The sequence below is a fragment of the Varanus komodoensis genome, unplaced genomic scaffold (assembly GCF_004798865.1).
Source record: "Varanus komodoensis strain SLA01 unplaced genomic scaffold, ASM479886v1 scaffold32, whole genome shotgun sequence".
NCBI lineage: Eukaryota > Metazoa > Chordata > Lepidosauria > Squamata > Varanidae > Varanus > Varanus komodoensis.
In genome coordinates, this window is record NW_025335798.1 from 2,221,466 (window position 1) to 2,247,722 (window position 26,257).

A 26,257-nucleotide genomic window follows, 5' to 3' on the forward strand; every position below is an offset into this window, starting at 1 on the left:
ATGTCAGGCAGAGAGGCTGATTTCTCTCCCAACATTTGAACTTCTGATGGAGATCCTGCTGGCCTAAGAAGTTTTCTAGTGTCAATCCATCTTGAATCCTGATGCTGTGAGTTGGGAAGCCAGCATGCCAAGCTGAAAGACAGCCTGTCAAGTACTGAACTCTGTACTCGGGATCCAAGCAAGTCAATGGAAATTAAAATAAGTTAACTAAGGAAAGTTCATAGGAAAATTTTGCAAATATCCTCCTTCTCTCTCTAGCCTCTCCCCTCAACCCCTATATAAATAGCCAGGCTTTTTCGAACATGGGATGGAGAATAAAGGGTTTTTAGGGAGAGGAAAATGGCCTCAAATTGGGCTTGATTGCTTGAAGTTAAACAAGTTCATGGAAAGAACATTTCCCATCTCCTGCTTCTCCTCTGGTTGCATAGCCAGAAGTGTGGCTTCTAGATCAAGAGAGGTATTACTACCACTCTACACGACTCTGGTGCGCCCGCAACTGGAGTATTGTGTTCAGTTTTGGGCCCCTCATTACAGAAAGGATATAGCCAGGTTAGAGTCAGTGCAGCGTAGGGCCACAAGGATGGTGGCCGGTTTGCAGGGGATGGGGTATGAGGCGAGACTGAGAGAACTGGGTCTCTTCAGCTTGGAGAAGAGGAGACTCAGAGGGGATATGTTAGCGACATACAGGTATGTGAGGGGATGTCACATGGAGATGGGTAGAGACCTGTTCTCCCCTGCAGAGGAAGCCAGGATGTGCTCTGGGTTATCTAAAGGAGCACTTGCGTCCATATATGCCCTCCTGCCCCTTGAGATCGATGGCAGAGGCCCTTCTCTGGGAACCCTCCATGAAGGATATTAGGAGGGTGAGTACCCAGAGGAGTGCTTTCTCTGCGGTGGCGCCCCACCTATGGAATGCGCTCCCCAGAGAGGTCTGCCTGGTGCAGTCATTATTTGTTTTTCGACACCAGACCAAGACCTTTTTATTTAAATGATATTTTAACTGTTAATTGTTGTGGAAAGAATGTAGCCTGAGGACAGGCCAAGTGGGGCCTGCAGACAGTCTGCCCTCAGATACCAATTCCTCCTAGTTTTGATTTAAAACATTTTCTTACTGGCAACTGGGATTGCTTCAAAGTGACTGGGAGCTCAGCTGCTGCTATCTTAATTTCCCATGAATGCCTCTGGGCAGGTGAATTTTCCTTTGTGTTAGTCCTGGCTATGGCAGCCATTTTATGGTTGTGCCAAGTACGGGTTTTCACATTTCCAAATATGGTTACTAACCCAAAAGAGTGCCTACCCTGGCTTTAGTCTCTCCAGTTGAAATGGTGCAATGAAAGGGGAATGTGAGGAAATTCATGAAAACAACCTTAAGATCTATAAGTCATGGATGTGATAGGGTCCTAAGCAACAGTCAAGAGAATGTTATCTCTCAAGCCCCACTCAAAAGCCCCACTCAAAAGTGTGCTGTGTCTGATCAGACTATTTCTTTTAAACTGGTTTGCTAAAGCTAATTTATGAATGTTTTTGTATCCTAGGTTAATAGATTTGGTAAAGTATGGCTGATGAAATAAAGTTTATGCCTGTTCTCCAGCCGTCTTATTTTTAAAATGCTACTTCAGTTTGTACCTCCAAGTTATTCCGTCTTTAAACTTCAGAGTCTCATTAAAGGCTACTGATGGATGGGGTGCCAGATTCTTCTTTTTTCAAAAATCCATAAATCTCTATCAGGACCTGGGAATGTCCCATTTTTCACTGTTTTGGCTCAATTACCTCTTCCCTGTGGCCATTCTCTTCTTTACAATGCAGGCTTTTTGTTTTGTTTTGCTTTTCGTAACAGATAAGACTTTCTGTATAAATTCTAGGCCAATTGCTGGTCATCTGGACTTTCTGGGCAGCTGATTTTTTTTTCTTTTATAAAAAGAAAATGTCTTGCTCATTGTAAAGCTATTTATTTATTTATTTATATCCTGCCTTCTTTCTTACACAGAACTCAGAGTAGCTTACAGAATTCTCCTCCTCCTCGTCTTCTCAATCTTATCCTCACAACAACAACACCATGAGATAGATTGACCCTGAGTCTGTGACTGACCCAAGGTCACCCAGGAACTCCATGACTGAATGGGGACTAGAACCCAGATTGCCTCCCTCCCAGTCCACATTCTTAACCAATGGATCACAATAGCGCTCAGTTGCTTTGTATATTTATGTTATGTGCATCTAGTTAGAGCATAAATTCTTTTCCCCTCATTTTGTTTCAGTAGCTTAATTAAGATGAGTTAATGAGGGACACTTGCAATGCTGCAAGCAGGCAAAATGCATATCAAAGGTTTTATGAAACACTCACCCTTTACATTAATCCATTAGACAATGCCATTTCTAACCACAGTAGAAATACTTGGCGTCTACTCTGCTTTCCAGTTGATTGAAGATGATGGTCCATTTCTTCTGCTTACTTACTGTGAACTGTGAAATATTGCAGAATTTCTGCAAAATTCACTGCCTTGATGGATTGGCTATTTTGTAGTTGCTGGAGCTGGTGTGATTTTCACTCTTGTGTCTGAATGATTATCACTGCAGATAAGGTATCTTGCAGTAATAACTTGGCTGCCATTTGGTGAGTTTCTTAGAAACAGTTTAGTATGAAAGTTGGGCGAACTTTGAGTCATGCACTGCTATTTGATAAAGGCCTTGGACATTCAAGTCCAGTAAGCCTGTAGATAAGGTCATCCCACAGCACAAAGAAATGGGTATCATCTGCAGGACACATCCTGCATTCTAAGTACAATATGTATTCCAAGACCATCACTGCTTAAAGCATTATCTCAATACCAAGTGGGATTTCAGTCACTGCAGAAAGAATAGCAGTCATCCTGGATCATCACTTCTATGAATTAACTATCCATCTGTCTGGAAAAATATGACATTTTCTCTCTCTCTCTCTCTGTCTCTCTCTCCCCGCTCCCCCAGGCTGCCTGTTTGACAGGAGACTCTGCTCCCAAAAGGAAGTCTGCGTGCAAGGTAACTGAGCTGGGCTTAGCTGGAGGATGGATAGTGGAATGCTTACAATCATGGGAAACAAAAGCACCTCCTGTCTGTTTCTGGGCAGTGATGTGAGCTGGCATCCCCACTGGTGTAGTTCCAGGGTTGGTGAGTTGTGGAGCAGGTTCCAGTTTGGAAGTCTATAGAAAAGCGTGGGCAGAAGGTAGATTGGAATCTCCTGTTAGACCTCTCAGTGCTCTTCAATGGATGAGCATACAAACAAACAAACAAACATATTCTGACTCACAAATGTATGCCCACAGGCACAACTACGAAGTTTTCTGCCTGCCACCACTAAATTACATTGCTGGAAAAGAATGCTTGGAGGAAACCAAGAGTGGATTTTGCATGGAAGGACGTTTGAGTTTGGTTTCAGTACTGTGCCAACACTCCAGAGGGATGCTGCGCCTCAGTTCCTTGCATGTGTGAGCCAGCCTGAGCCACTATTTTGCACTTAGCTCAATTGGTGGATTTCTGGATTCTCAGGTTGAGTACTGCAAATCTGCCATATGCTCACACCTGCTGCAGAGTGCTGCTAGGATCTGTCACTTTCCAAGCTGGCATATGTCCTTGAGTGAAATCAACCTTAATTACAGCAAAGTAGTCATGTTGTTCCGGTTTGGACATGTAGGTGGAGCAAGGGGAAAGAGTGGCTTCTTGCTTCCCCCTCCAAAATGAAATAAGGTTGCTTTCCCTGTCACACAGTGCAATCCTGTGCATGCATTCTCAGAAGTATGTCCCACTGAGTTTAATGGGGCATGCTCCTAGTCCAATGTGTGTGCATAGGATTGTAGCCCTTCTTACACACCCAGCTTAGTTAAGGCAGGCATGCGTACAGTTTGTTCAAAACATGCCCTTAGTGCAGCCACGTTGAAGTTCTTTCTGCCCAGTGGCCAAATTCCATTCCAGAGACATTTTGGGGGCCACATTTCAATGGTGGGCAGATCTAAGGCAAACGGGGCAAGCCAAAATACCGGAACAACACCAGGCAATTCAAGTGAAAGCTTTTGCTGTTGGTAACTAAGCTTCAGGAGAGGCACTTTTACAGTGGGAGAAAAACCTGTGCAAAAGCTGGAGAGCCACCAAATGATCTGTGGTTAGGGAAGCAGTGTGGATCCAGGGAAGGGGGTGCGGTCATAGGCGAAACTCTGGGGAGGCAGCCTGGGGTCCCAGGCAGGCTAAACGTGGCCCCTGGGCCTGAGGTTCTGCACTGCTGGTCCACCTTCTGCCAAAATACCTTGCAAATGCCTGTGCACCAGCCTGCTCGCCATTGGCCCGCTGGCTTAGCAGGGCATCAGTGCCCTTTCTCCTCCTCCCCCCTCTCTTCACCCCTGCTGCCCAGCATGGCGTGGCAGCCCATTCTGTGGCCATGTTGTACTTGCAGATGGCTTGTTTGGTCAGTGCCAACAAAGTTCACTGCGGGACCGACCCTACTTCCAGGTCACAGCACCTGTGCTGCAGCGTCTGCAGGATGTTCTCCGGCACCTTATGGCGCAAGGTGAGTGTTTATCCATGGAAGAGGGAGGAATGAGTGCAGGATGAGGGAAACGGGCCAACTCTGCACAAAACAGGAGCAGGGGATTAATACAAGATTTTTCTTGTATTCCCGGCAACATGGTTTGAGTCCCCTTTCTTTGGTAACAGATGCATGCTGCCCAGGGCACATGATCTCTGAAATGTTCAGACTGCCCCTGTGTTTTGCTGCCCCTATATTTCGGGGAGGCTGGTGACGCCTATCTCAGTGGGACTCCTTACCTATTGCAGCTTTTATTTTGATCTTGATAGGAGTAAGCCACAACACCCCATGATGGTGAACCTATCTTGGGGATGGAGTTAAGTACCATGGATAGCTCTTATAACCCTCAAAATAAAATCTCTAATGAATGAGAAGCCATCCCTGCCTGTATGTTATGTCCTGAGAGGGTCCTTTACTTAACGGTTTTGTGTCAGTGGTAGGAGTGGTCATTTTGCAGAATTCAGGCTTCTTCTGAAAGATTGATGGTTATCCATCCACTCAAAGTGGGATTCCATGCTTGGCTTTTGTGGTTGTTGCTCTGATTTTAGCCCTCTGTCTTCATGCCAGGTCTATCATGGCAGGATGACGTAACGCAATACGTGATCTCCCAGGAGATGGAGCGCATCCCTAGGCTTCACCTCCCTGCTCCATGGGGGTCTGTGGCCGAGGAAAGGTAGGATGAACTGCCTGGCTGAGATCAACTTTCATGGAGGAGCTGCTGTTAGCTCTCAGCCAATATCTGTAACCAATTTTTAGGACACCTACTGGACAGTAAACAGACTCCTTTGCCATCTTGAGGCAAAGGAGAAAGCAGACATAAGACATAAGAAAGCAGACATAACCCCTTGCTTCCTGGGGCATACCTACTGGAGAGTAAACAGAGGCTCTACTCTTCTAGCTGGCATCTGTCTTTTAAAATGGGAGTTTTAAAGAAGGGACACATGAACACAATTCAGAGAATCTTCTCTAGTCCATGCCCCTCTCAGGTAAGCACCATGTTTATCCACACTGACTTCTGAGTAAACTTATGTACTATTGGAATTTTGAGAGCCAAGGTGTAGGGTGACGCTGAGAACATGGCAGGACTTTAAAATAACCAGAGGCAGCCTGCTGTATGATGGAAGGCTCTCATGATGGGTTTTCCAGGCTTTGCAAGCAATGGACCCAGAAGCAAGAACACCGATCAAGAGGACCAATGCCTGCGATTAACAAAGACAAGGACCCATTCATTTAAATTGATTTCCCCCCTTTTTTGGCAAAGCACATTGCAGATGTGGGGCTCCTGCTCTAGATCAGAACTGCAATAGGAACTGGGGGCAGGGGCAGAGGATTCCCACATACACCAGGATCCCAATCTGGATTGAAGGAGACATGCTTTTTTAAACAATAGTTTAAAAATCAACCAACATGTGTTGAAGGCCAGGACTATGCAGCAAAAATAATGCATCATTTTGCCCCAACTGTGAGCTGTGGGCAGAAGTCTGGGGGAAATGAGTTTAGTTGATTTACCTAATATTTTATATTTATATCTTGCTCGTCCCAGGCAGCTTACATGGCTTTCCCCCTTTCCATTTATTCTAGCAACAACCCTGTGAGGTTGGTTATGCTGAGTCAGTGACTGACCCAAAGTCCTTTGAAGAGCTTTCAGGCTGAGTGGGGATTTGAATCTGGGCTTCCCAGTCTGGCATTCAGAGCTGCTGGCTGTGAAGATATTCCACCATGTAGAACATGCCTCTTGCAGCACTGCAAAATACGGCTTCTTGCAGTCAAGGAGCATAGGAATAGCAAGTATCCTGCTCTGTTCTCTTTGCAGGTTGCCACCAATCCACCAGGCTCCGAGAAGATCCGCTTTGCCCGCTGAGCCGGCCTTCCTCCAGGCAGCCCGCCAGCCTGCCCTCCCACCAGCCCTGCTGCAGCGGTACCTGGAACTCCTGCTGCCCTCTCAGCCTGAGCTGGGCTACAAGGATGCCTTCCTGTCCTCTCACCCTCATCATCAGGTGTGTCTTTGCTATGGCTGCATACAGAGGGCCTTGAGGGGCAGCCCCAGCCAACACGTGGCGGTTTCTGCAGAATGTCTGAATTTAAAATGGGGCTGGGTGACCTTAGTGGTTCCCTCTGTCCCCAACCACCGGCTATGCTGGCTGGGCCTGATGGGAGTGGGAGTCCCAACAGCATCTAGAAGGACCACAGGGTCCCCACCTCCATCCAAGTCTGCATATCTTCTGTAGTCTTTCTGTTCTCTTATTTCAAAATAGCACCTTTCAAAATATAAGGCCATGTCCGACAGGACATATGAAGTTCTGTTATACCAGCTCAGTCTGTTGTTGGGTCAATCCAGCCCAATTCCTCCTGCTGCTGTTTGTGAGCCTTCTTTGTAACAGAAGTGCCAGGTAAAGATCCTGGAAGCGTTTGCATGCAAGGATGGCTCTGCCACAGAGCTATGGCTCCTCCTGCAAATAAAACGTGATAAAAGCTGCAATAACAGTAACACTAATAGCAATTCGTTTTTGGTTCAATATCTTGGCAGATTAACTTAAAGGTTGCACTTTAACACGCATGTTTCAAGCTTTATACTCCTTTGAAATACAATTTTTATGCATGTGCATGTTGCCCTGTTACCTCTCTGTCCTGGGCTATTAGAGAGGAAGGCCGTGGCTCAGTGTCGGAACACCTGCTTGACATGCATAAGGTGATCTCCTGCATTTCCAGGTAGGGCTGGAAAAGCTTCCTGCCTGAAACCCAGGAGAGCCACAGCTGGGCTGTGTCAACAGTACTGGACCAGACCACTGGCATAAGGTAGTTCCCTCGGATCCTATCTTGCCTTTTCTGGACTTCTGTTTCAGTTCTCCTACTCAGATGTCCCCTTCCAGGATCACAGCAACCCAGAGCCTCCCATTCTCCTGGACAGAGCAGCTGCTTCCAAGACCCTGTTCGGTGCCAGCACAGCCCCGTCCTATAGGGGGCAGCAGGGAGCAGATGGAGGCCAACTTTTCCAAGACCTTGGCGCACTTTACTTGACTCAAGAGGAGGCAGGTAAATCCAAAGCTCGGGTTCTGAACAAGCAAAATTCCAAGACAGACAGTCCCCTTCAAGACTACGGTGAAAGCTCCGAAGATGGAAGGAAGTCCTGGGCACACTTGGCTGAGCCAGGTGAGAGCATTCTTGCATGTGTCTTCATGGGGGTCCCACAAGTAACTTGTTGCTTATGATCTCCACCTGGAAGCCCTGAGAGCTGTCAGGACATGTGGGTGGCAGCTTCATCTTTTGTCCTGCAGACAGAGCTGTACAAAGACTCACAGCAGTGCTTGCCAGCTATGGGATTAGACCAGAGGACATGATCCGTCTCCTCCAGAGTCCAAGTGAACATGGTATTTTTTTTTTATTTTTTCTTAGAAAAATTTCTAAGCTGCCTTTCAGGACAAGAGGACTCCCAAGGCAGTGTACCCTGTAAGGTCTCATTCAGTAAAAACAGATACGGTGACAAAGGTGGCAAAAACTGATGACATTAACAGTGCTTAACATTAAAGCATCTAGCCTAGGTAGTACTAAAATCTAAAACATAATTCTGACTAATTCTACACAAAAGAGTCCGAAAACACATAATCAGGGGAAGACCAAAGGAAAAAAACAAAGGTTCAGAAGCTTCCTAGAAGTTTGCCGAGATGGGTCCCTCCATGGCAACCTGTTGAAGAGGTTTGATGCCAGTGCAGAACAAGCCCTTTCTTGCCTCCTTGCCCACTCATCCTGGGGACAGGTTTGACTGCCAGACAGGCTTAGGGTTAAAGATCCCTCACCTTAAAAATTACACATTCCCCTTTTCTAATTCTCCAGGTGGTGGCTTTGGACCAGACACTCTGGACTCTAAGCGGGTAAGTGCAGCTTCTTCTACAGCTTTAGTTCTTTGGCATCTTAGGTGGCCACCACAAAGGCTTTGGGGGACCACATGTGTCCCCATGTTCTAGATGCAAAGTGCAGTCACTGGGCCAGAATCCTAAAGCCCTCTGAAGAATGTTGAGGTGCCCTTTCCCAAAAGCTTCTGCGGGTGGAAATAAATTCCAGTGGAGAAGTAGTGGTAGGCAATAATTGTCATCTTCCTCTGATTTGGCCATGCTGTGCCACCGTACCACACCCCATAGCCAAAAGGTGGAGGAGAGCTTGTGGCAGCGGATGGGAGAGGGCCTGTCGGCATCCTCAGATCAAGACTTGGACCTGGCCAGCCTTAGGCTGCTAAGAGACGGATGGGTTTGCGATTAGCAAGGCTGGTTGAGCAAGAGGGCTGGGGGAGTTCCTGACAGTGGGCTGGAACGGCTGAGTTCTGCTACCCTGGGTGTGCTGAGCGGTTTGTCTCTTCCTCCGCAGGCCACAGAAGCTGAAATGCAGCATGGGGACGAGCCGGAGCCTCCGCCCTCCCAGGAGAGCGATGCCAGCACGGCTCCCACAGAGGGGCAGATACAGGCTGAGGGGGAGACGCTGGGCCCCCCCAAGGCCACGGCAGTGCTGACAACGGCCTCCCCACAGCAGCCCCAGCCTCTGCACCCTGCTGAGGGGGATGCGGCCAGGCCCCCGGGGCAGGTGATGGTGAAGAAGAGCTACACCGCCCCAGGAGGAACTGGCAAGGAGGCGGAGCGGCCAGAGACGGCACTGACTGCGGAGGAATACGGCTACATTGTCACTGACCAGAAGTGAGGGAGGGGGGTGCTGGTTGGGGGTTGCGGCCGTGGAAATGTGGGCAAGGATGGCACCAGGTGGGCAGGTGTGTTCTCTGATGCAAGGCGCTGATGACTATCCAGATGTCTTGGGACTCTAATTTCCATCAGCCAGCTTGGCCAGTGGCCAAGGGGATTGTGGGAGTTGTAGCCCAACATATCTGGAAGATGCTGGGTGGGGAAGGAGGACCTCATTCTACAAACCCTGCATTATGTGGGCTGAACCCCGACCTGATTGCCACCTTGCCTGGGCTGTTGAAAATCATGGCTGGGATGCTTGTGACCAGAAGAGCAGCTCTTTGCCAGATTGCTGCCCTGTTTTCTGGCAGGAGGGAAGGGAGGTTCCAGGTATTGTCTATCAAATATGGGGAAAGGTCTTGGCCACCCAGACCTCCTCCTCCATCAGCTCTTGACCTGCTCCATCTCTGCCACCTGCAGGACATTGGGCCTTGCTGCTGGCATCCGGCTCCTGGAAATCCTGGCTGAGTACATGCACTTGTCCACTGCCAGCTTCATCAACATCAGGTGAGTGCCAGAGCTTAGCTGAGAGGTGGGGGATCCATCAGGACCTGCAGTGTGCTGTTCTTTTTGTTCCCACGGAACAGGGAGGAGCTTGGGGAGGCAGGAGGGAGGGCAGTGCTGGTGGCTTACCCAGAAGAAGCTGCATTTCCCAAGGAGATGCTCTTAGTGGTCTCTCCCGTGCCTTTTGGGTTGCTGAAATGGACCATCTAGCCTAGTCTGCAGTGTTTCAGGTGGGAATTTTCCCAGCCCTCCCTGGAGATGCTGGGGGTTGAACCCAAGACCTTCCGCATGCAAATCCCCTGAGCTGCATCTCCTGTCCTGGCGCTTTCCCCTGAGGGGTGATGGTTGCAAGGCGCTAGTCTGCTTATGTCGGCAGGCTCGCTGCCACTGGATCTTGAGTCTGCTCTGCTAGCCAGAATGAGCCACCCGAATCTATGAGCAGAGAACTGGAACGCATCCTGGCCACAACCCCCTGGCTGCCCTTCCTCAAGTGACTGGGTGCTGGCGGCAAATTGGCTTTTGGCCAGACTCCTGGAGGTCTCCCAGATCATGATTATCGTGTTGTTTCTCACCCTGAGGCAAAGCACAGGAGGGCTTTGTTTGAGGAGTTCATGACAGGGACATCTATGTGGGCATGAAGACAGTAGCAAGAGAGGCAACCTGCAGGAAAGGGCAGAGAAAGGCATGCCTGTTGGCCAAACAGCACCAGTGGCTAGAAGCAGGAACCTTGTAACCTGTGAATCCTTTCCCCTGCAGCATTGTGGGCCCAGCGCTCACGTTCCGTGTCCGTCAAAACCACCAAAACCTGACACTGGGCGATGTAGCCAACAGGGCTGGTAAGTTAACTGCGGATTGGTGGTCACCATGGCTGAGGAGCCACCTGGTTTTCAGACCCCTTTCCCCATCCTGGATCCAGGAAGGAGCTGGTAATTCTGGACGAATACATGTGGGATGCCCTTCAGCATGGTATATATTCTTAATTGACAAAACCTGTGTGCTCTCCTGCCTGCCTGCCTGCCTGCCCATTTCCTGCTCGCCTACCCAGAGTTCCTGCATGAGCAGACTTCATTGGGTGGTTTCCCAGCTTTAAGGTCAAAATGTCTCTCCTAAGGTTTACTTTACTAAGGCAGTAAGGACCTTAAACAGCAATGCGGCAGGCTTTGGAAATATATTTTAGAGTGGCCTTTTTTGCCTTCATCTCTTCTACTGCTGGGTTGGAGCCACCGAGAGCTTCTGTGGAACTGAATTGGCTGAAAGGCGTTCTGCACCCCGATCAAGGCAGCCTCCCGTGTGATGTCGCACTGGCAGACGGGCGCCCTTTTTGCCAAGCCAGCCAAAAGCTCTCCTTCCCCTGGCAACTACCCGCCTTTCAACAATGGCTGACCTGCATGTCTCCCAACCTGAAGGGTAGCCCTCCCATGTGGATTCCTTTCTTCTACCCTCCCCACTTTCCCATCTAGCACAGGTGAAACCGCAGCTGGAGACTGAGGTGGGAGTGAAGATCCTTCAGATGGGTGTTGGACAGGTAAGGCGTGTGGTGATTGGCCTCTGCTGAGCCTTGACGGTCAGGTACGGGGACAGGTTGGAGCATTCCAGATCATTATCCAGGCGTTATCCAAGCACTGGGGCATTAACCAGATCATTTTGAAAGTCCACAGTATTTGGAGTGGGTGTGCTCCGATGGGCACCTGGAGATCCCAAGAGAGAGCAGAGGGCGATATGTTTTGCTGCCCGCATGCAATGCCCGGAAAGTGTGCTGGCTGCAGGGTGCCTACAGCAAGAAGTGTGAGCGCAGTGGGCACTCTCAGGGACTGCTGGGTTCTAGCAGGGCAAGGGGAAGTGGCCCTTTCTCCACAGAGAGGAGAAGCCACTTGTCTGGCGTCTTGCCACAAGGGCAATGAGCGAGGATACTCAGTGCAGCAGGCAGCATTCTCCTCCTCGTGCCCTTCAGAAGGTTTGGACCACACCTCCCAGCTTTCCTAGTGATCAGCCACATGTCTTGGGGCTGATGGGAGGGGGAGTCTAGAACATCTGGGAAGGGAGGGTGGTCTGGAGATTGCTGGCCACTGTGCCTCCTTGCCTATTTGAGTGGCCCTCTCTTTCCTGCCTGGGAACTCCACTGTTCTGACCCCACAGCGCAACGAGGCTGCAACATACCCGCACCCCACACACTTTGGGGACACCTTCCGCTCCGTGCTGCTCACCTTCGTCTTACTGGCCTGCGTGGCCGGCATCGTCATCACTGCCGCTGTGGTCTTCTGCCTGCGCCAGCATGCGAGGCAACGCGAGAAGGAGCGGCTGGCTGGGCTGGGGCCTGAAGGGGCTGCAGACAGCACCTTTGAGTACCAGGTACTGGCTGGGAGGGGAGGGGAGGGGAGGAGAGGGGTGGGTGGCGAGTCAGCCTTTCACCACGGAGTCCTGCCGGAGTCCTGGCTCCTGGTCCCACATTGCAGGCTGCCCATCTAAGCTGGCCAGAGCGGACCCATCGCACGGCTTTCCCTCCTGCTTGTATTTATGTTAGCAATATCTCTGAGTGCAGGCAGGAAGGGTCTCGGTCATGGGGCTCGCCTGGTGCAGCCTGCCCCCTCCCACCAGTGATTTTTAGCTCCAGTGTGGCATCATGGCTAAAGAGCTGGGCCAGGGCCAGGGAGACCTGAGTTCAAGCCCTCCCTCGGCCACAAAGCTCACGGGAGGCTCTTAGGCCAGCCGCCCGCTCTCAGGCTAACCCATCTCACAGGATAGCTGTGAGGGTGAAAGCGGGGGAGAGCCACCCGCTCCTCTCTGGCCTCCTGAGAGGAAAGTCGGAATAGAAAGGTCATGAATCAATAAGCTAAAGATAGCACCTGGCCGACAACCACATTGCAGCTGCGTCTTTCCCACAGGAGCTCTGCCGGCAGCACATGGCCGCCAAGTCGCTCTTCGGCCGGGCAGAGGCGCCCCCGCCCCCCGCCCCGGCAGAGAACTCCCGTGTCAGCAGCGTCTCCTCACAGTTCAGCGATGCGCCCCAGGCCAGCCCCAGCTCCCACAGCAGCACGCCGTCCTGGTGCGAGGAGCCCGTGCAATCCAACATGGACATCTCCACTGGGCACATGATTCTGGTGAGGCATAGCAGTTTTTCTGCTTAGCTGATCTCCTGCCGTGCCACCCAGACTGGCAGAGTAGGTGCCTCACAGCAATTAAGGAGACCGAAAACAGAATCTCGATTGAAACAGAACATCAAAGCAAGTCACTGCACTCTGATAACAAGGGAATGGCAGCCTCTGAGTGACTCATCAGCTTACGTCCCAAACAGGGGCCTGCCTGAATAGGACATCTTTGTTGGTAGAAGGACAATAAAGGGGACGCCAGCCCAAGCTCCCTTCCAGAGCCCTGGGAACAGCCCCCAAGGCCCAGCCACCTGGGTCTTGTTTCTCCACCAGCTGGTGGCTGCACCTTATGTGCAGAGAGACAGGCATGTGTCAGCTTTTCAGAGACAGCTTTCCAATAGCAAGAGATGCCATATCTACACACCTGTATAGTAAAATGACAACCTGGTAGGTGATGTGGTGGCAGCACTCCTGGTGGGCCTCTTGTCTCCTCCAACTTTGCTAATTGCCAGGTGCAGCAGTGCCCTTCCTACCTTGGCTTTCCATGGAGGCAAAAGTGAGTAACGGAAGACAAGAAAGAGATACCGATAAAGTGGATCAGGAGACCTTTTTCTCTCCCTTTCATCATACAAGAAGCCCGGGTCAGCCACAACAACAGATTGGTGAACAATGCAGGACTGATGAAAAGAAACGCTTCTTCACACCACACATAGTTCAACTATGGAATGTGATTCCATAGGATATAGTTATAGCCACCAATTTGGATGGGTTTTAAAGGGGATTGGACAAACTTATTAGTGGCTATTAATTAGTGGCTATTCATCCTGATCAGAGGTGAATGCCATTTGTCGGGGGCTGCAGTAGCACACGTGTTCTGCTTCTGGGTTTCCCATGGGAAGCAGAGATGATGATGATGATGACGACGACGATGACGATGATGTAGACCAATAGATGTCAGCAGCCCCCTTACATCACACACAATCTCTTTCTTGCAAGTGGATGCCTTTAGGGCTCACTGCACCTTTGCTCCCTGCAGGCCTACATGGAGGACCATCTGCGCAATCGTGACAGGTTAGCCAAGGAGTGGCAAGCTCTGTGCGCTTACCAGGCTGAGCCCAATACCTGCGATGCTGCCCAGCACGAAGCCAACATCAAAAAGACTCGGAGCCCGGATTACGTGCCCTGTGAGTGCCTGGAAGCCACTGCCCCGGGCTGCTTAGGGTGGGTTTCTTCCCAGCACTCCTGCTGGCAAGGCTCCCAGGAGGCAGGACCTTGGAAAGAAGGCGAAGGCTTATTGCCTAAAACAGGGACAGGAAACATGGAGCCCTTCACTTGCTGTTGGTTTACAAGTTCTGTTATTCCTGGGCATCGGCTATGCTGGCCGGGGCTGATGGGGTTTGCAGGCCAACAACATCCGGAAGACTACATGTTCCCCAGCCTGGCCTAACACCTGATTGTGTGGTGGAAAACTTGCAGCTCTTGGTGGGCAAAGGCTCCTGCTCCCTGAGAAGTGCTGCATCCACAGTGCTGAGGTGCAGAATAGCCCCTGGGATTCTCTGCACCAGTGGGGGGGGGGGTGCTTCCTTGGGGCTCACGTCTCTTTCTGCTGTTCCCAGATGACCATGCGCGCATCAAGCTGAAGGCAGAGAGCAACCCATCCCGGAGCGACTTCATCAATGCCAGCCCGATTGTGAGTGGCAGGTGCTCAGATCTGCACCCTTGAAATCCCACTGCTCTCTTGAGCCCACTGAGAGCTGCCTGGCTGCCCCCTAAGAGAGCGCCTCTTGCAGTTGCTTTCTCAGCCCCAGCAACACCTGCTGCTCTCTTGTAAGTGGCATCCCCCATGACTCCCCCCCACAGCTCTCCAGAAATAGAAGAAGAGCCCCCTCCCCATTCCCCGGCCAGCAGCTCTTCAGCTGAGTTCAACCATCTTGTTTTACTGGACATGACCTTCCAGTGCTGCCAAGGTGGGGAAAGAGTCAGAGCCCTCCAGCCACTGTCTCTCACCTGCCTTCCAGAATCAGGTGCATTTCCTCGCTTCTTGGTGCGAAGTCTGGCACGTCCCAGTTGGACACCATCTGTTCCACTCGCAAAACCCAACTGCTCTTCAAACTGTGATCTTTCTTCCTGGGCAGAAGTTTTACATTTCTTTCAACCTTCAATAAGGATATTTTAAAAGTGCGCCTAGAATAGCATTGTGCAACCAGTAGTGGGCAAGTTTGTGTATCACAGCGGTTTAAACCAGTGGGTGGTTTAAAAAAGCATCATGAACCAGCAGGCAACCTGCTCCCACTGAACTGAAAAAAACCAGCAGGGATCGCCATACCCAGGTTGTTGATGCTGATGTCCCAATCTGGAATTGTGACTTGCTGGGGAGTGAAGAAACAACCCATGGTTGTTCTTTACCGACAGAGTTTGAAAAACATGTACACTGGATCACTACAGATTTGGGGCTCGCTGCCTTTGATTTCTTCCTTCTCATTGCTCTCTTTATTCCACCTCCAATTTAATATATTTGGAAAGTGGGCTGATTGTCTGCCTCCCTGTTTGTGGATGGGGGGGGGGGCAGGCAGTAAGATGTCACAGGAACAGTTTCTATTGCTCACAATTTGGGGGCACCTCCAAGGCTGGTGGTTGCACTGCCACAAGAACTCCTGCAAGAATGACCAGTGCTGAACAGCATCTCCTAACTGGGTGCCTTCAGATGCTGGACTACACACCCCATCACTCCCAGGAGGTGTGGCCAAGAGACATGCTGTGAGTGGATGGTGGGAGTCATAGTCCAGCACCAGAAGGTTACAGGTTAAGGAAAGCTAGTAGCAGGTCCCCAGCAAGACGCCGCCTCCTGGCCTCTTGAGGCTGCTCTCTTGTCCCTAGCTCTGCTTTACCCACTCTGTTCAGGAAGCCTTCCATGCACACTCTTTCCATTGCAGATTGACCATGATCCACGGATGCCGGCATACATTGCCACACAGGGGCCGCTTTCCCACACCATCGCTGACTTCTGGCAGGTGAGCCCCAACTGACTGAAGACAAGCTTTCCTGAGGGTTGGCATGCAGAGAGGCCTGTACCAATGGGTGGACAGAAAGTAGACCTCCAGATGGTTTGGACTTTGGCTCCTAACACCCCTGATCATTGGTCATGTTGGCAGCAGTTGCTGGGTTGAAGTCCAAAGCACCTGGAGAGCTACCTTCTGTTCCCTGCACTTTGGCATGTGGGAACCTATTCCAGCGCTGCCTAAGAGAACACCAGCATTTTCTAGCCTGGTGCCCTCCAAATGCTGCAGACTTCAACTCCCATGAACTCCAGCCAGCATGGCCAATGATCAGGAATCCTGGGAGTTGCATTCCTAAAGATCTGGAGAGCCACAAGGTAGGAAAGCTGTTGGAGGCTAAGGGCGGCGTGACGTATGGTCCACACCGAGAAATGGCAAATAGTGATCCATATTGGCAAAGCTCCTCAGTATGCTTTGTATAATTTTATTTTATTTCTGCTAGGAATGGGAGTGTACTGTGTGCACTTTTCTGATGCTGCCTGCTTTGAGCAAAAAATTTAGCATGGGAAAGTGGCATGTGATGGTGATGCAGAGTGGGCGGGGGGTGGCAGAAGGAGCAACACAGAGACTGAAGCCCAGTTACTGAATGTCCTGCTGTGCCTCTCTCTTCAAATCCCACATTTGACTAGACCAGGCCCATAAGCTGCCCTCTGCAACCACAAGGGATGGAAATTCTAGCTTTCCACATTGTTTTAAATGGAAGCAAAGATTTCCAGTATGCTAAATCCTGTGCCCACATCAGCTGTAGCTATGGTTGTATGGCACACACACAGCCCTGAGGTAGGCTTCAGGCTGGGCTCATCCACATTCGGCCTGGAGCGTGACTGAAGCTGAAGCGGGCCTCTGCTTTTTGCTTCTGGCGTGGCAAAAGCATCTGACCTCAGCCATGCCTGGTGTCCACCTGGGCACGGCTGCCACCCACCCTTCCTCTCCGATGTTGATTTTGCCCTCTTTCGGTCTGGGGAGGGGGTCTTCTTTGAGGGGCCGAGCTGTGCTAAGGCCTGTTGCTTGTGCCTCAGATGGTATGGGAGAACGGCTGCACAGTCATCGTGATGCTGAGCCCGCTGGTGGAAGACGGGGTCAAGCAGTGTGACCGCTACTGGCCTGACGAGGGCTCCTCGCTTTACCACATTTACGAGGTGAGCCAGATCATCAGGTACCCCAACGGCCTGCTTGGCTGCCATAGTTGTCTCAGGGCAGGACGACCAGGCCTCTTTCAGCCACAGGGCCAAATCCAGTTTCCGAGAAGGAAATGAGGGCCACGCGCCTGGGTGGGTGGGGCTATAGGATAAAGGGGAGGGGCCACAGTATCAACAACACTCAAACTGCCGCATACCTGAGATTAAAGCTCTTACTGCTAGCAACTAAGACTTAGGAAAGGCATTTCCAACTTGTAGAATGTGAGAGAAGCCATGCTACAGTTGGGAAACTACCCCAAAAAATCAGCAGTTGGAGAAAGGAAGAATGGCTTTCTGGGGAATCCCAGGTCGGCTGGAGTGGACTTCAGGCCAGCCATTTTGGGGCCCTGGGACTAACATTCTGTGTCCCTGACTGATGATAACAATGTCCCTGAACTTGGTTCAGTCTCCTATTTACATGGCCCCTCCGAGCTCAGGGAATCCGGACTGGCTTCCCTTTTTACCTAAAGATGAATATGAGCAGCTAGCTATCCATGGGCCATATTTGGCCCTCAGAGTGGCCAGATGCAGCCTGCTAAGTTTCAGGCAGGATTTCTTCCTAGCCCTCCATGGAAATGCTGGGAATTGTATGCAAAGCAGTTGCTTTGCTGCTGAGCTATAGCCACCAGCCCTACACTGCCTCCCGGCTGAGAGGGAGTATTGCACAGAAAAGCTTCTCATATGGAGCCTTTCCCTTCCTTCCTTCCTTCCTTCCTTCCTTCCTTCCTTCCTTCCTTCCTTCCTTCCTTCCTTCCTTCCTTCCTTCTTTTCAGCCTCCTCCTTCTGTAGCAGCCATCCCTTTGCGGAGCCTGGATAGCTAGCCCCCTTCTCCAGTGGCATCACCCACCCAAGCCCTAAAGCAATGTAACAGTCCTTCATGTGCAAACAGCATGAGAAAACTCATGCTTGAGAGCAGCTGTGTGTGAAATTATGCCACCGCCTGCAGGATTAAGGCACTGGTCCTCCCAGAACGAATGCCTTAACCATTCTACATGATTTGTAATTCTGTTCAGTTGAGGAGAAAGTGATGTGATTGACCAAAAGTAGTTCTGCAAGGGCCGTGTGTACCTGGGAAAACTCCAGGTTAGCAGCCCAATGAGAGCGACACAAACTGTGAATCCTGGTGGAGTAGATCACAGGAGGCTAGATCTCTGGTGTTTGGGTTCTGCTTTGTTTTTACCTGATCCCTGAGATCCACCAATCAGAGCCAGGTGCAAAAGATATAATGAGTAAAGAACAGGATACCCTGAGCCTATGACTTGGTTTTTTAGAACCATAAACGATTTGAGTTCATGATCCTTTCACACAAAAATCTCCTCCTGCTTACCCCAAGCTTCCTCCATTCAGCAGCCTAATTTCGCTGGAGAAAGCAATGTCGCTGCTGCTTTTCAGCTTGCTGGGATCAGACACTCTTGCTGATCTACAGCAGGTCATCCAAAGACCCATTAGTAGATCCCAATCTACCTGCTGCCAACCTGTGATGTTGATAAGCTCTATAGGATCTGACTGTGGCCACTCTGGTCAACCTTGCAACTATGCTTTCCATGTCAGGCTGGTCTTCCTCTTTTCCCGCATGCACTGTCCATTTCTAGCAACTTGCAGAACAGCAGGGGAGGAGCTGTAGCTAACTGAAGAAGAGTAAAAGTAGAGAGAAACTGGAAAGTAAGCTGGCAATGGGGTGTGTTTGGCTTAGATGGCCGGTACTTTCTTAACAGAAGAGTAGAAGCTGGCAGTGTCCCATTGTTCTTTCTCCTCTTGCACCCACCCTCCCTGCCTCCCTGCCATCTTCATCCAGGTGAACCTGGTCTCAGAACACATCTGGTGTGAGGATTTCCTGGTGCGCAGCTTCTACCTGAAGAATGTGCAGTCCCAGGAGACACGGACCTTGACACAGTTCCACTTCCTGAGCTGGCCAGCAGAGGGCATCCCCACCACCGCACGGCCTCTTCTCGACTTCCGCAGGTGTGGGATTCTCCCTCCACCCTTGCTCTGTCCCCAGTAACAGGATGAGATGTCAGGGTGGCCTGTGGCACACAATCCCTGGTGTAAGGGTCGGGGAACGAACGCAATCTTTGGCTGAATTCCAGAAAATGGGTAATGCCCACCTGTAAAAACCTTTTCTGGTATGATAAAGCATGGCTGGTGAAAGATTTCCCAGGCCAGTGATAGGAGGCCTTCTGGGGAAAGGAGCAGCAACCCGGAAAGAAAATGACAAGTAAGTCTGTTTTGTGACTCTTGGGAACAGGGGGAACAAGATACCACCGTGCCAGGGAGACATTTGAAGCTGCAAAAACAACCGAGGGGTTCGTGACATCTAGAACCTTAACACTTATTATGGTATAAGCTTTGGTGCACTGTAGCCCATTTTGTCGGATGCATAAAGTGTCCCCTTGCGGTACAAAATATATGCATGAATGAATTTGAAGCAGGAGGCACCCAGCGAGTGATGCAGCGTCCTTTTTAATTTACCTGTTGTTCTCTTAAGGACCAACTAAATTCAACAGAGATCATGGGTCATAATTTGGGATCCCACATAGTGGCTCATAACTCTCATCCACTCCTTTTTTCCCCACTGCCAGCCTGACAATATGGAGAGTGCTTATTTAGCTTCAAGCACTCTCTTTTCTCTGCTGCTCCAAGGCCATCAGGCAACCACCAAGGTCTTTTTGCGGAGCCAAGAACAACATCACACAGTTCTTACAAGGTCCCGTTCAAAAGCACATTGTACTGGTGCCATATGCAATGGTTTTCTTTTGAGCATCGCTGGAATATTGCCTTTTTAAGGCATGTCCAGTCCTGTTGGAAATCCTTGTAGCAACTGGAAAATACAGCACACCCTGGAATTTGCTCTGTGGCACAGCTGGGAAATGTGTGGCCCTCTATGCCCACCACTCCTAGCCAGTATAGCCAATAGTGAGGGATGGTAAGAGCTGCAGTCCAGCATCACCTGGTGGGCCACACATTCCCCATCCCTGCTGTATGGATAATTCAGCTCTGGCTGAACCACTTTCTGTCCAAAGGCCAAACTCTATCTCAGAGAAGCTCTTGGGGTCCACATTCCAGTGATGGACAGAGTCCAAAGGCCCAAAATAACTGGATATTTTAGCTCAAGGTTCTTATTACCAATAACTAAGACTGAGGAGGTTGTCTCAACCTTTTAGAATGAGGAAAAATCACAAAAGCTGGGAAAACACCAAATAACTTGTGACTGGTGTAAAGGGGATTAGACTTTTCTAGCAAATTTCAGAGCTCTCTGGCCTGTGCTTCTGCACCTCAAATGCATTATTATTGACTCACAGGAGAGTCGCTGTTTCTGCAGTCTCCACTAGCGTGGGCATCCCATATTTGTGCAATGGTTTGGGGGAAATGTAGGCTTCAGAAGAGGCATACTTGAGGAGAGTCTGGATAAACACCCCAAAGCCAAGGAAAGTGTTTAATGATTTCAGGGACACTTGAATAATAGTTGGAGGAGGTGCATGAGAGAAATCCTTCTGAATCTGGCCCATTTCAAAAGGGAAGCCATTTAGGGAGAGTGGCAGAGGGTCAGCTTCCCTCTTTAAGACCAGTTGCATTTGATTAGGAGGTAAACATGCTTGAATGTGACAAAAGCTCTTAATCCATGCAGTAAAAGCAAGTTAGTGGGACTTCTGAGCCATGCTTTGAACCTTGCACCCACCTCAACTTAAGCATGAAATGGCAGCCCAGCCCCAAAAGCCTGGCAAAACTTAGGGGGACACCCTTCTCCATGCTGGCTGTGGCTCTGTGTTGAGAGCTGTGCCCCAACACAGTTGGAGGGCATCAGACTGGGGAATGCCGAAATTGGATGCCTTATGTAAACAAATCATTGGTGCAAATATGCCATTACTTTGCATGTTTCCTGGTGCCTGAGGATCAACAATTGGGAAGGGCTCGATTTCAGCTGTGCTTGGTGTCTTGCCTTCCTCCCCCCACCATGCAGTCTCATGAGGCCCAGTGACTAAACACACTGATGGGGCAAAAGAAGTGAAGAAATTTCAGAAGAACAGTGGGCGCCTTTCCTTATCTAGAGCTCAGTTGTGGAGTGCCTGCTTTCATAATTATTCTAACCTGTTTTATCCCCATGTCTTGTCCCTCCCATGTGCCCCTTCGATAAACATTGTCTCTTTTTGCATCCACCCATCCTCCCCTGCTAGGGGACTCCTGTTGACTTGGCATCTGTGGTGGAGGAGGCTGGTGTTGGGTGCGGATGTGGGGCTGTTTTTATCTTACCAGGCAGCTGCTACGAGAGGCATTTCTAGCTTGTGACCTCACCACGGTGCGTTTCGGGGACTGTTAGAAAAAAAACCACTGTTTGTGGCTTCGTCCTTCGAAAATGGTAGGGTGCAGAGAGGACCCTGATGGCCCAGGGTGTAAGGATTTCTTCTGCCTTCTAAGCTTCCCGCACCATGTGGGGTCCGTGGCATTTGGGACCCCAGCGCGCATGGGCACCCAGCAAGCTGAAATCCAAGAGGATCTGAGCTTGCACTCCCCCTTCCTCCCCACTGCTGCCCTTTGGGGCTGCTTCCTCTGTAAAGCTGTTTGTGGGGAGCACCCTGTGGAGTGCTGCCAGGTTTTCCCTCTTTGCCTGCATTATGCCATGCTCTCTTTCCTTCACCACCACCACTTCTCCTCTTCCTCCTCCTCCCTTCTCTCTCTCTCTCTCTCTCTCTCTCTCTCATAGCCGCCAGTGTCATTTTTGTGATTTGCAGCTAGTAATCCTGGCCCAGTTGCATAGTCACAAAAGTGATCATTGGCCGCTGTGCCGGCTGCATGGAACAGGACAGGGCCCCGGCTGCTCTCGTGCCCCACCTTCTTCATTCCACCTCCGATCGCCCTTGTCCACCGGGGCCAGAGAGAGACTCCCCCTGCAACCAGCTGCTATCTCTGGCCCAGAGTCCTTCGGGGGAACAGGGTTCTCTGCACAGCAGTTGTGGGTGGGGGTTCCATGTTTTAAGACAGGGGACTGAGAATATCCACGGGGCCCAAGGCTCCTATGTGTTAAAGTGAATGTGAAAATTGCCATATTTGGGGTTTTGGGAAGCCAGCTGGGGAGAGGGAAAAGGGGGGCATTTTCTCTTGTGGAAAGCATTCTAGGCTCCACAGCCTCTTGGAGAGTTTGTGTCTCTTTTGGATCTGTTTTGGTGTGTGAAGACCAGCGCAGACTTTGCATCAAATGTATGGCTAGCAGCTATGCCATCTCATTATTACTCTAGAGTAGGTGCAGGTCTTCTGATCTGGTGCAGGGTAACTGAAAAGAAGACATAGCTCCCCCCCCCCGCACGCACACACACTTAATGCAGCTCCTGTAGCACCCGTTTCTAGACTTTATCACACTCCTCTGTGCTGCTGCTTGCAGGAGAGGAACCATTTTGGTTCACCGAGGGCCCCCTCACTCCCCCTTTTCAAATTCTTCCGTTGTTGAGCTGGGAGGGGCAGGGTGCTTAACCAGCATGACCCGCCAGGGCCTCCTCCCTGGGAACCCCAAATGTGGCTGCGCTCTGATCCCAACCTTTCCTTGTCCTGGCAGGAAGGTGAACAAGTGCTATCGGGGCCGTTCATGCCCAGTCGTCGTACACTGCAGGTAAAGCCCCGGGGCATGGGGACGGGTGGGGGATTAACCTGTTAGCAGAGGGGTCGTGGTGAGGCTGTGGGAGCCCCAGCCTGCGGAGGTAAGGCAGGCGGAAGGGCATGTCTTCTGCTGAGGGGCCACGGAGGGCTTACACAACTGAAGCATCCTCAGTCATCCCTGCTAATGGAGCTAAAGGGTGTTAACAGAGCCCCTGAGAAGAGCAGCAGATCCTTGCAGGGTTGGGAGGGCCCCTGCTTGCTCCAGGATAACGATCTCCTTATCTTTTGCAGTGATGGTGCAGGAAGGACCGGCACATACATCCTTATCGACATGGTTCTGAACCGGATGGCCAAAGGTGAGGGGATGAAAGCGGAATCTACAGGGCCACCCCTGCATGCAGTCTGCCCACTTCAGGAGGGCCAAGTCCACAGATACACACACCGATGTCACCAAAATAATTCTCAAGAGCCTCCAGCCTGCCTGCCTGCCACTGTTTTAGTGGTTTTCTGCCTCCTCTGCATCTACCCTGATCTGTTTCCACATTCCACCATCTCCACTGCTTTTTGCCCTTCACCACATTCTGCCTGTACTTTTCCTAGGTGTGAAGGAGATTGATATTGCAGCCACCCTGGAGCATGTGCGGGATCAACGACCCGGCATGGTGCAGACTAAGGTACTTTCCGATACTCCCCTTTTCTCAGATGGAGACTGCCATGCGGGTCTTTGGAGGCGTCCGCTGCGGGTTGGCACTGGTGCGAGAACCAAACTACATGCAGGCAGCTTTAAGCATGGGAGAAGAATACACCGTGGGGAGGACTGGCAGGCAGAGAGGTGCAGGCCAAGATAAAACTATCTCAAGAAGCAGATATTGTGCATGAGAGCATAGTAGTGGGTGGGAGCATATTTCGGCCAAGAGAGTCGCCTGGCCTTGGTCTTCATGATTTACTGGGTGGGGACTCAAGTCAAAAGAACTCAAATACCTTCAGCCACATTGCTGCAAGGGAAGGGTGCGGAATGTGTGGCCCTCTAGATGGTGTTGAACTGCACCTGCCATTAGTGATCTGTGAATGGGAATGGGCTGGACTCCCTGAACTCAGCTCCCAGGGCTCCAGTCCTCTTTGCAACAGCCACGAGTCCACATTCCTGGCGAGCATGCCGGTGTTCACACAGGGTGCTTGCTAAGAATCCAGCGTCTCTTCTTTGCCTCCCGCAGCAGCTGTCCAGGTGGCTGCACCTGATGCAGGAGGAGGTTGGTTGCACAGGACTCGCCCCGGAATGGAGCTGCACATGATCCCTGCACAAGCAGCATCTTTTCTGTGCCACCTGCAGCACCTTTTGTGCTGCTGCACCCAACACAGGAGGAAATTGCCACTTGCACAACCTTCATCCTGCAAGTGTTCGTGGACTTCCTGTTGGCTCAGCTTGCGTCTTGAGCCGAGCACAAGAAGTCTGCAAACGCTAGAGGAAAGGATTCCACTAGGGCTCATCCCAACCCTGACTATCAGCCCCAGACAGCATAGCTAATGGGGAGGGTAGACCTCTGGATGCTTGGAACGTCGCCTTCCAGAAGTCCTTGCCAGCATGGCCAAAGGCTAGGAATGCTGGAAGCTGAAGTCTAACACAGCTGGAGATCTTCTGGCTGCGGAAGAGGAAGGCAGGCTGGGAATGTGAAGGAGGGGGATGCCGAGACTCACGTTAATTTTGCGTGTGCCTGTGCCATTTTGAGAACCTGCTTTTGTGTCCCCCAGGACCAGTTTGAGTTTGCGCTGACAGCTGTGGCGGAGGAGGTGAACGCCATCCTGAAGGCGCTGCCACAGTGATACCGCACACAGCATACCCAGCTTGGTGACTCCCCAGCGTGACCTTTGCCTCTGCTGCGCTGTGTCCTTGCCTCGGGGCGTCCTCCCTTCATCGAGTCCCAATTCCATGTTACTGGCCATGGCTGCATTTACGCTACCTGTGGAGACACTACCCCTCACCCTTCTGCCCAACTGGGTCTCTTTCATTGCTCATCAAATTCTCCTCATGGCGGTGGGTCCTACCCTAACCAGGTTCCTCTGGAATTAACTCTTGGTTGATGTGAAGTGGCTCCTTTTCTACTTTTCACTCCCAGAAGCAAGTAAGCTTTTTAGTACAGGGGCCGACAGGAATTAGATCTCCAGATGTTTGGGAATTCAATTCCCAGAAGCCCCATCATTGTCAATAACCAGGAATGCTGGGAGTCTAAGGGTACAAGGCCTATCAAGGTCATAGTTTGATCTTGCAGTGGTAGTTGATGGGCTTCTTTCTATGCAGGTGGGGAGGAGAGGAAGAATTAATCCTAATTTTCCCACTCCAAGGCTGGAGAGCTGACCCTGGATACAGGAATCTGAAGGGTCCTGTGCTCCTGCGACAATGTCTAGGTGCTACAGGATCGCTCTCTCCCACACACCTCCAAAAGAGCTGGAGAACTTTCTGTCCATTCCTGGTGTACTGAACATACACAGCAATCCAGGGACTTCAATTCAAGGTAGAGAAGATGTGCCTTTTTAGACTCATGGGAAAATCCATAGGCTTAGGATTACCAGCCTTGTGTTTACAGCCAGTGTAGATTGGTCTCCTTCTACAAAGGTGGATGGTGTGGACTTTGGATAGCTCATGTTCTTTCCACCAGTACAGAAAGCTGCTTGGCCCCAGGGAAGTGGTCAGTCACAAGCTGCAAGACCAATGCCACCCCCTGTAATTACTTTTTGGGCTGCCCACCAGGCCACTTCAGGGAAAGGGATATTGTTTCTCCCCTACTTGCTGCCCCTGCAAACCTGCAGCCCTGGACCCAGCCCAGCTTCAGCAGTGCTGTCCCTCGTGCAAAGCTTGTGGGGGGCAGGAAGGGTGATCCATGGGGGAGATGGCCCTATAGCTGCTCCCCACTGTGTTGTCTCCCTGTTACTTACACCAAGAGACATTTCTAGAGAATCTAATTTTGTATTTGATGTGAATAAAGTTTCTGTGTCGCATTTGTGCAGCTGCAGCCCGGCCTAACCATGTTATGTATAACCAAGGAGGAGGGGAAAGTTCTTACCGACTCCAGCTGAGGTGTCTGCAAACGATGAACCAGCGTCCAGATCCTGTTAGGTAATGTTGGAGACATGCAGCCCTCTGCTCACTCTAAAGCCCTCCCTTGAAGGGTAGGGATACCATTTCACAAGGGGTGCTTCCAAATGAGGTGCTTTTTATGCTATTTCCCTCCTTCACTCTCAGGATTTTACCGGGGGGGGGGGGGAGGGTCCAGGTGATGTCTCCAATTGGGAATCCTTCCCACATTTTGCAAGGAGCCCCTTAAGAGGGGTAACGATGTAGCTCAGCTTTCCCCAACCAGAGACTCTCCAGATGTGTTAGAATCCCAGCAAGCACAGCCAATGACAGTGCCAGCTATGGAAAGATGGCAATTACTCTTCTCCAAATATCTGGAAGGAGTCGGGTTAGGGAAAGCAGGTAGACTAGTCCATGCATGAACCTCTTTCAAAGCCTCTTCCCCTCTGTGTGTCAATAATTCCAAGAGCTATGGAACAGCCATGCCTGCTGGAGGGA

The 26,257-nt window shown here is 50.8% G+C and overlaps 1 protein-coding gene across 3 annotated transcripts in view; it reads left to right on the forward strand.

The window, feature by feature from the left end:
- The window catches only part of PTPRN (protein tyrosine phosphatase receptor type N), a 42,678-nt gene extending 16,981 nt beyond the window's left edge, over window positions 1–25,697 (forward strand). Inside the window, exons 2-23 of one of the 3 annotated variants that reach the window (XM_044438358.1) lie at window positions 2,968–3,018; window positions 4,424–4,537; window positions 5,123–5,228; window positions 6,369–6,552; window positions 7,399–7,705; window positions 7,831–7,923; window positions 8,387–8,424; window positions 8,915–9,237; window positions 9,700–9,786; window positions 10,540–10,619; window positions 11,244–11,308; window positions 11,920–12,132; window positions 12,666–12,881; window positions 13,906–14,053; window positions 14,486–14,559; window positions 15,803–15,880; window positions 16,945–17,064; window positions 18,899–19,065; window positions 22,649–22,702; window positions 22,981–23,045; window positions 23,290–23,363; window positions 24,439–25,697. In XM_044438358.1, coding sequence (XP_044294293.1) covers window positions 2,968–3,018; window positions 4,424–4,537; window positions 5,123–5,228; window positions 6,369–6,552; window positions 7,399–7,705; window positions 7,831–7,923; window positions 8,387–8,424; window positions 8,915–9,237; window positions 9,700–9,786; window positions 10,540–10,619; window positions 11,244–11,308; window positions 11,920–12,132; window positions 12,666–12,881; window positions 13,906–14,053; window positions 14,486–14,559; window positions 15,803–15,880; window positions 16,945–17,064; window positions 18,899–19,065; window positions 22,649–22,702; window positions 22,981–23,045; window positions 23,290–23,363; window positions 24,439–24,510 — 2,729 coding nt within the window. In that variant the 3' untranslated portion in view covers window positions 24,511–25,697. Of the gene's footprint in view, window positions 1–2,539; window positions 3,465–4,423; window positions 4,538–5,122; window positions 5,229–6,368; window positions 6,553–7,398; window positions 7,706–7,830; window positions 7,924–8,386; window positions 8,425–8,914; window positions 9,238–9,699; window positions 9,787–10,539; window positions 10,620–11,243; window positions 11,309–11,919; window positions 12,133–12,665; window positions 12,882–13,905; window positions 14,054–14,485; window positions 14,560–15,802; window positions 15,881–16,944; window positions 17,065–18,898; window positions 19,066–22,648; window positions 22,703–22,980; window positions 23,046–23,289; window positions 23,364–24,438 lie in introns of those variants that run through there. The other 2 variants (XM_044438359.1, XM_044438360.1) reach the window with 2 other exon arrangements.
- Window positions 25,698–26,257: the final 560 nt, after the last annotated feature.